At 40.2% G+C, this 9,865-nt stretch overlaps 1 protein-coding gene across 1 annotated transcript; it reads right to left on the reverse strand.

Moving 5' to 3' along the window:
- Positions 1-6,061: 6,061 nt before the first annotated feature.
- Positions 6,062-9,336, reverse strand: LOC117587921 (nardilysin). The gene has a single exon (XM_034278908.1). It carries the CDS (start codon positions 9,303-9,305, stop codon positions 6,063-6,065), a length of 3,243 nt encoding a protein of 1,080 aa, XP_034134799.1. The 5' UTR covers positions 9,306-9,336; the 3' UTR covers position 6,062.
- Between the last annotated feature and the right edge of the window lie 529 nt (positions 9,337-9,865).

Below are 9,865 nucleotides of genomic sequence, written 5' to 3' on the forward strand. Positions count from 1 at the left end.
ATTACACATTTGTCTTAATTGTCGTTGTTCGACCATGAATTTGCGGCTGGACCATTCAATTTGAATATTATCCCCAGATTATGTTCTATTATTGTCAGCTCCCCCTTTCGTGCTTTTGTCCTTTAATGAGTCAAATGAAAAGTTCATACAATAATTCGCACAATCATAAATTAACGAGAAGGGACGTGTGAGACGCTTCTTACGCGTCACAACTCAGTACTCAGTACTACATCTGCACCTTAGCGGTGTTTTGTCAAATTTAACATTTTTTCTTCATGTGTCATCTACATCTACAACACTTCTCACACCAACACGCTCCTTTAGCTCGCCCCTTCCCTAGACCCACACACTGCAGAGGCAGGGGCCGCTCACTGCGCGAAACAGAGTGTGAATGAGAGAATTTGAAAAAAACAACAAAAGCTGCGGGACGGGGTGGGTTTAGCCACTGCATATTAATTTCTTCATTCTGGCTATAATAATGATCCAATCGGATTCCAATTTGATGATCTGATAGATATGGTCATTCCCTATGGAATCGCGTTTTTCGTTTTCTTTTATCTTTAAAATTGTAGCTTTAGTAGGTATTCGCCCTTTTGGCCCCCGTGGTGGGAAGGGGGCCGGGCTAAGTCTGGATGAAAAATTTGGTGGCTCTAGCTCTTATAGTCTCTGAGTACTATGCGCTCATCAGGACGGACAGACGGACAGACAGGCATTGCTCTATCGACTCAGCTATTGATGCTGATCAAGAATAAATACCTTATGAGGTCGGAAACGTTTCCTTGTTTGCGTTACATACAACCGTTATTCGCACAAATACAATATACCCAATTTACTCTTCGAGTACCGGGTATAATAAAGCAGCCGCACATACACATATTGTAAAATAAATTTAGCTGCGGAAAAACTGCAATGGAAACTATTTAAATCCTCTGCACCCAATTGCCAATTGATGGCCAAGTGCTCCAAATAGAGCGATGATAAAAGCTGCTTTATGAGAGCAATGCTTAACACCAATGCGTAATGCCAAAAGCTCTCTTGAATGTGTCATTAAGACGAACAATTGCCAACAATCAACGTCATGATTATACCCTCACAGGCCAACAAAATTATCAGGGGATTTGGCAAAGTTGGGTGTTGGGTGGTTGGCTGGTAAGTGGATTATTGGGAATTCTCGTATTGGGAAATGACAGAGGAAGAGCAGTTAAAAATATAAAATAAAAGAAAATAAAAGGTTTTTCTGTACGACACAAAGTTGAGGGATTCTCACAGATTTCAAACAGATTTAATTGCTTACAAAAAATTAAATATACGTATCGACATCCTTTATTCGACTTTTCTTTGACACAATTTCCTTTGCTTTGCTTCCCTTTCCCTGACTGAAAGCACATCCCCTATTCGTCTTGCACTTCAAACTTTATTACCGTCCGTTTTTCATTGCAAGAGTTTTATGGTCAAGCTGCAGCTGTATTTACTGACAATTAACGTTTTATGAGTTCTATTTTGTGCCGCCGCCGCCCCCCCAGAACCAGTTTTAACGCTTTTATATAGCTTCACGCCACGCCAAGCCATTCCATACCATTCCACTCCACACCATGCCACTCCATTTCATTCAAGAAGCGGCTAACTGCCTAATCAAGAGTTAATCCAGCTACCCTGCTCCTCTGCCTGGTCGTCCCGCGTTGAGTGAGGTCATGGCAGATGGCAGCGAGTGGAAGTACAGGGAACTGTACGCTACTGTAACGTCGAATAATAATTAGCTGGCAGCGCAAATTTTGCACAATTTATGCGCATGCAATCAGCACAGACTGTACTCGGGCAGTTTATGCTTTTTGTCTAATTTATTCACAACATTTTGCGATTATAAATGCTTAAATGATGGCCGGCATTAAGTTTTGGCTTCCGTTTTTGATTGCAATCACAAGGACAATGGACAAGCGGATATATGTACACACAGACGGGATGTACCATGTGGACCATGTCTTTCCTTTCGTCTTGTCTGTGACGACCCAAGGAACCTTGTGTTAAGTGAATTTCGGTCGATGTTTTCTATTTGCAGTTTCAATTGCAAATTAACTTTGCAATTCCTTGTCTAACAATGCCAAGGAGAGGAGAGCACTTCCCCTGTGACTGTGCCTGCCCCTGTACCCACCACATGTGTGCAAATGTTCTACAAATATACGATGCCAAGAACGTTGTCTTTATAGTATAGATGTCGGTATATATATATCTAGTATAGCACCACATGGCAGCCACAAAAATAAACCCAACTGCCACTGCTGCTGTTGCTGCTCTGAAGTGGAAAATGCAATGTTCTTTGCTTCGTTGGCTGTTCGTTCCCCGTGGTTCGGTTCCCCTTGAACCCTTCTAGTTATTTCTAATTAAAGCTTAATTGTGTCTAACATTGTGAATGGCAGCCCCAGGGCCCTGACAGCTGTATGCTGCCTAGTAAGTGAACAAATTAAAAGGAATATCAACAAATTAAAGTTCAACCTTAGCCGCTCGCTAGATAATTCCTTCCGCCTCGAATCACCCTACCAAATATCCAACCGATATTAATCGACACAAATCCAATGTATAACCCGGAGGCTTACACAGTTTTAGAGCATCTTTCCCGGGTCCATTCCGTCGATTATTAATGTTCGTACGTGCATCAATGTTGCTGCAGCTGCTACAGGGCAGCAGCCGGAGGCTCACAAGCTGCAGCAGACAATACTCCGTCACAGAGACTGCGAAAGAGAGAGGGGAACATATTTACATAAAGACTTAAGCCGGAAAGCCAGTGAACGTGGCCGAGTCACGTTTATTGGCCACAGGCTGTGGTCGGTCACACAACCAGCACAAATCATGCAAAATTAAATTCCAAAATAGGAAACAGAACACTGAAAATAGAAAACTGAAAACAGAATTTCTGTTTTCTCTCCACCTCCCCAAAAATTTAGTGGCAGAAAAGTTTCCCATTCAATTATTGATTGAAGGCAAAAAATGTTTCTGCATTTTCCACTAACCAAAGCAAATGCAATTGTCCAACTACTCTGCAAAAAGTTACGCATACGCCACAGCACAGCAAGAAACCATTTTGGGTCCAAGTGTTTTGGACAAAATGGGGGCCGGAGCTGGGGGTACCATATGTCACTTGGCTTGTTTGAGCAAACGCATAGGAACACGAAGCGAAACATGTTGGAACAACTGTGGAAACCAGTGTACGATACTGGAAAGAAACAGACACAGAACTAGAGTCAGAGTCAGAACTCGAACCAGAACCAGAACCCGAGGCAAAGGACAAACAACAGACCGGCAGCAAAATATGGCTGACGTGCGAGTCTGGTGTTTGAAAATGCAATGAAAACGAGAAACCCCAAAGTCAAAAGCCAATATACGAGTAGCAGCAAATTTGTGGCATTCAGGAGCAAATGATATAGAAGTAAAGGAGTAGATGTCCAGCTTAATGGATGTGTGTCTGTGCATTTTAAATGCCATGGAATTGGGATTTGAAACAGTAGAACTTGAGAAGAAAAGTTCAGGTTTATCTGGCCACAAACTTGAGTAGTATTTAGCAGAAAGGAAACTTTTGCTATAAGAACTATATTTGCATTTGCTGTCCAATCCTAAAAACCCATTTTCCCTATACCTATACCTATACCCTACACCTAAGTCGAGTAGAGCATCTCTCACATAGGCAAAACACACAGAGCTATTGTTTGATTTGAATAGTTTTGTGCCACACATGCTACACGAGTGGTCTACTCTTGTTAGTGTTGCCTACTTTTGTGCGACTTTCAGCTGTTTTAACTCGTCGTATTTTTGTTGCACTTGTTGGACCTGCCAAACTTTAAATGCAACAAGCAAAGAATATTTATTCGTATATATATATGCGCACGACATATATTGTATGTGTAAATATATCTTTGGACAAGTTTTAATTATAATTTTTTGTGTGGCGCTGCTGCTGTTTGACCGCCATCACGCATACGCCCCCATGGCGTTTCGCTATTCAACTTATTTATGACTTTATGTTTTTGGTTGAGCAAATTTAATTAAAGTTCATTTTACGGACATTCATCAGCAGGGAAGTAAATATATGAGGGAGTACATACATATATGCAAACATATATCTATATGTACATATGTACATACTAGGAACAGTCACAGACATTTAAATAATATTCTTTTTGGCTCAGACAAATTGCTGCAGATTTTTGTTTGTCAAAGAAATTAGGGCAGATTGAAGAGTTTTTTCAAAGGACAAGATACAATTAAAAACATTATTATTATATGCAAATAAAATATTTTTGCATATTTATGTTATACAAGAAATTTTTTTTAACATTTGCATCGTTTTCAGAACCCATCATAGAACCCATTTATTACAATAAACATCTTTCTATTCAAAATACCTTAAATAATGTTGTCCGTTTTTATACGGTAATTCTCCTGGCATGCTGAATTTTTTGTTGAATATTCCACATATTGGCTCTATACTAAGGATCAGTATATCCCACCAAAAAGTCCTTTATCGTCCCACGCTTCCTGGTCAAATATCATGGCCCAGAAAACCAGGGACCCCCTTTCGATTTTTGTTTGTTGCCTTTCCGGTTGAGACTCTGGCTGATTCTGTGACCGCAAGAAAACTTCTAACGAGTTTCATTTTCGGGATTTTTCTTGGCTGTTGTTTTGCGTGGGTGCCGTGCTGGCCGCCTGTCACTTGCCAACAGGGGACATTTTTTTTGGGGTTTCCTTTGCAGCCCCTCCCCGGCTATTTCTTCTTTTTGCTGTTTGATGATTTATATCACAATTTACTCGCATTCAGTACGCTATTGTGTGGCACGATGGCCGACTACTTGGCTGTTATTGAATTACTTGTGGCGCGTCGAAACTTACCTAGAGCAGGATCTCCAGCAACCATTCAAAAAGAAGAGAGAGAGAGAGCAAGAACTGTCGATGATAAATCAACGTACTAACGAATTTTTTTTTTTGGCTTTTGCAGCGTTTGTTTCGTTAGAGAGAGAGAGAACCAGAAGCAGCATAGAGGAACCAGAGAATGAGCACAGAAACCAGAGTGAGAGGTAGATTCTCTGGGTTCCTTTAGGTTAACAATACTTTAAGCCTTTTGTGTTTGCTTTGGACCAAGAACAGAACAGCTGTAGCATTGGTAGCTGGGCTGCTTCATAAATTTGCCAGTTTTGCTTTTGTTTTCTCGAGATTTTTGCTTGAGTTATTTTTAATTTCATGGCTCTGGCAATTTCTCAGCGTCAGTTTGGAAAAACCTGCCACAGACAGGGACAAAGTGAGGGAAAAACCCGAACAACGAAACACTCATTAGCTTTTGTTGTGGCCAAAAAGGGAAAAGAATGCATATTTTCCCCTACACAGATAATCATTTCCAATTGTTGATGGCCTGTGTTTAATTAAATTAGCAACACTCGAGTAATTAAAGGCAGCTTTCGTTTTCTTTGCCCCTCACGCTCTCCTTCCTTTGTATCCCTTTTTTGGGGCAACATCAATCATATGCCAAAACACAAATACGAGTACAAGACTTGACGAAAATTTTTCAACTTTTTGCCGCTTTCTCTGTGTGTCAGCCTCAAGAAGATTTATGGCTAAAAGTGGGTGGGATGGAGGGACACATGTGAGCAGGGAAAAGCAAAAACAAACGAGAAGGGAAGTGTGAGACGCTTCTTACGCCTCACAACTTTTATACCCGGTACTTACAATTTGTTCTTCATCTGTCATCTACATACATTTACCTCACTTCTCACGCCAACACGCTCCTTTAGCTCGCCCCTCTCCCTTAGAGCAATGCACTCGAGAGTCGGTGGATTTGTAGAGCTATGTATGTATACTAATGATCTGAGCCTATCTTATTGTGGGGATCTGATATATATGGCCATACCATATTTACTCTTTGAGTGGCCCAGTCTAATCTTACATACAATGTATAGCATAACACACCGACTGTACTTATTACCAGAAAGTGAACGATCAATTAACTAGCATATTATTTTGTAAGCTTGAGGATATCAACCGTAATATAAGATTTGCATTGATACAGATATTTTGTATTTTTACGACTTTCTAGCTGATTTCGGATTTTTGATAAATAAGGGGTAAACATTTAACGTATTTTTAAAAGCCGAAATATCCACTATGTTTGTTGGATCATCGACATGTCCCATAAGTTCTATTTTAATATTATTGCCCATCTGTTCAAACAAGAGCTGTTCATCGGAAATGTTGCGCTGTACTTCATCCAATAGTTTAGCCAAAGAACCGGGTCGTATACCGAATCCTGTTCCTGACCTCTGCCTAGCATCCGAAATGGACAGTGTTGGAGACCGAGCTGGTAGATTACATTGACCAACGACCTGGACTGAAAGCTTTCGAAAGTCATTGTTTTCATAGTCCAATAAGAAATCCAGAACGTTCTGCTTAGAGATACCATTTAGCGTCCTTATTTCAATTTCCATGCGATTAAAGAAGTACTCAGTGGTAACGATTTCGATCCAATTCCGCATAACTTCTTCGACTAGGCTAGTATCGCCCACCCTCTTGCTACTAATAAGCGTTTCGCGCACATCATTGAACTCGATTTCACTAAGCTGGGACACAAGATCCGGTATGCAAGACCTAAATGCCTCCAAACGTCGCTCCACATAATCAGCTGAATGCTTTGTTTCCTGAGTATTGATTGCAAAAACAAAGGCCAGCACGCCGTAGCCAACACATTGATACATACTCAGGCTGTAGCCCAACTGTTCTTGAGTACGCAGCTGTTTAAAAAAGGGCTCTTCCACAATTAATTTTACCAGATCCATCATACACTCTAATTTTAGTTCGCTAGGTCCAATTTGATAGTAGTTTGATACGATTGTATTAGTATCTTCCTGGTTTAAATTTTTCGCACGCAAATAATACGATCCAAGTGGAAGCTGAACTAAGCTATTGTCCAATGAGGATGGATTATCCAATTTTTGGCTATTGTAAGTGGAAATTACTTTTTGCATTACCTCACTTGCTTGTTTTTGAGTAAAATTTCCCTGTACGAGTGCCTGTATGTACATTTTCTTGTGAAAATTATCCTTGAAGTGTCTGACGTCATCCACGTTTAATTTATCGATAGATTCATATTTCTGTAGCATACTAAATCGTTTATTCTCCAAAACCATTAAACGTAAATCATGATTTAAAATCTGTCCACTAATGAGCGCATTAAAAATTTGGCGCTTCTTGAGGGCTTTAAAAGAAATCACTTGCGCTGGATCTATTGTTATAGTGCACATTACCTTCATGATTGATTCTACCAAAAGAGGTAGTTTTTGGTTGTAACCACTCACACGCAGAATCAATCCCTTATCACCCATATACAGTCCATATGTTAATCCGGCTTCTAAAGCTGGATATAATTGCTCGGCGATGTTAAATTCTACCAAGTAGGTAAAGAGCACGCCAAGCATATAATTACGTGCGCTTTCACGAACCAAAGGAGTGATAAAATATATATTTATATAGCCATCAGGCAGTAGGAATGTATCATCTTGTCGAAACCACAACTCACAAAGATCATTTCTTTTGAGGACCTTGGGACGTCGTGGTATATGTAGCATACCTTCTTTTTGCCAGTGCAGTGTGAAGTCCGTGGTTATGAACGGATTCGATTGTGGAAATTTCAATTCTTTAAATGACGGTGGATCATGCCACATGGCTATCCATTTTAATGGTATAGGAATCGTTGTGTACTGCGTACCAAACCATTTCTCCGTCTGATTGTAGTTTTGATTTAAATATGGAATGTGCGAAGAGATCATTATATTAACATGGAATGCACTGAGGTGCTCTTTTAGTATCCGTAGAGCATCTGCATCATATTCAAAATACAGCTGAGATCCTGTAAGGACATCTTTTGGAGGTAGATAACCAATGCTCTCCACCACATTTTGTACATTTTCCATCGAAGGTAGCTGGATTTGAAATCGAAAACTATTTTCTGCAATCTGTCTAAACTCTTTATACATAACCTCTCGACCTTCGTCGCTCTCAATTAACAATTTAATCCATGCAAAAGTAACTTCCAATACCTCATCTATGTGCTCGAACCCATCGTCTGTAAGGTATATGCATATTTTGAACATCGAGTAGATGGAGTTTGATTCGAAACTATCTCCTCCAGTACTCGCCATGACGCTCATGCTCCACAGACGTTGTCGTAAATAAGAGCATAGGCTTCCCACACCTTCATATTCAATTAGTTGCGAGAAAAAAGCCTCTGGCTTACATCGATAATAATTCCGCATTGGGGGAAGAACCCATGTCAACTCCAATTTGCAAACATCTTTTACAGGATACACAAGAAATACGTCGCCGAAAAAAGTATCATTAAATGCTTTCTGATAACTCAAACTATCCATATTTTTTGCATTTTCCTCACTGTTGGGTATGTCTGCACAATGACGAACTAGTAGGTCTTCTATTTCATCCAACGATTGCTGCGATTCAATACAGACAATCATACGATTTGACCCATAATGCTTTCGTCGAAATTCATGAAGCGCCTCGTGTAGCAGTTTGTCATCTACCTGATCTTTAAGAGATTTAAGATTTCCCCAACTGAAAGTACCATGGGGGTAATTTTCACTAGCTAAACTTGCTAATATCTGATCACGCCGGACTTCATCCCGCATAGATGCCTCTTCGAACTCTGATTGGACGGCAAAACGTTCTCGGACTATGGCATCGGGAAGAAAAAGCGGGGCTTTTATTAAATTCATGAACATATCCATAGCTTTATCTAAATGGACTTCTTCCACCTCAAAGTAAAAGCACGTTTCTTCGTTATCTGTATGGGCGTTACTAAAACCCCCGCTTTTCGTTATAAATGCGTCAAATTCGTTTTCCATGGGATACTTCTTGGAACCCATAAATATCATATGCTCTAGAAAATGTGCCATTCCCTGATATTGCCGCGGTTCGCTAAAGGATCCAACGTTCACAAGTACCGCACAGGCAGCCAAATTTCCTTGAAAATGCTCTAAAGACGGATTGGAACTCTCACTACTACTGGCGATCCGAGTAGGTAGAGGGTGGAGAACTTCTGGTGTATGTTCTATTTTATTCGTTGAATCCGATATCAGCATGGCTCGCAATCCATTCGATAGACTTAGGGCTCTGTAGAGTTTCTTGTCGCAATCGGATTTATCGGGTGGTTCATGATATTGAACAGTGGTTTCAAATGTTCGACATAGCCTCCTGAACATTTTTCTTTGAGTGTTTCTGACCCCAATGAACGGCTCCAGGCACATTTTTAGTTTCATGTAGTAGGTAACTTTGTTGTGCTATATACTATTTATTAAATGAACTTTAACTCTGTTCATGCAAAACCAAACAAATTTTGTAAAGGCTCCTACAATTTTAGAGAAAATGCCATAGGACACTTAATCCAACCCGTTTCAAACTGAATTGTAGTTCTCCGGGACATGGAGCCTGAAATATTCTCAGAACTGCAAGGCTCTTTGAAAAAGTCTATCCGCCAACATGTTCGTCCGTCCGTCTTGAAGACCACCTGGATATCCAAGACTGTTAAAGCTATAGCAACCAATTTTTGCATTAACATTGTATTTCACTCCCTTTCACTAACGACCAACAAAAGCGCCAACATCTTCTATAGTGTAGACAGACGTACAGACATGGTTATATCGACTCGGCTATTGATGCTGATCAAGAACATATATACTTTGTGTGGTCGGAAATGTTTCTATAAAAAGGTATAAGAAAGATACAAACAAATGAAAGGAAAGATAGATTTGTTGACGAACTTCTGGATACATTAAGGCGTTTAGGACGAAAATGAAGAGTTCCTCAAGCTATTGTTAAC

The sequence above is a fragment of the Drosophila guanche genome, unplaced genomic scaffold (assembly GCF_900245975.1).
Source record: "Drosophila guanche unplaced genomic scaffold, DGUA_6, whole genome shotgun sequence".
Lineage (NCBI taxonomy): Eukaryota > Metazoa > Arthropoda > Insecta > Diptera > Drosophilidae > Drosophila > Drosophila guanche.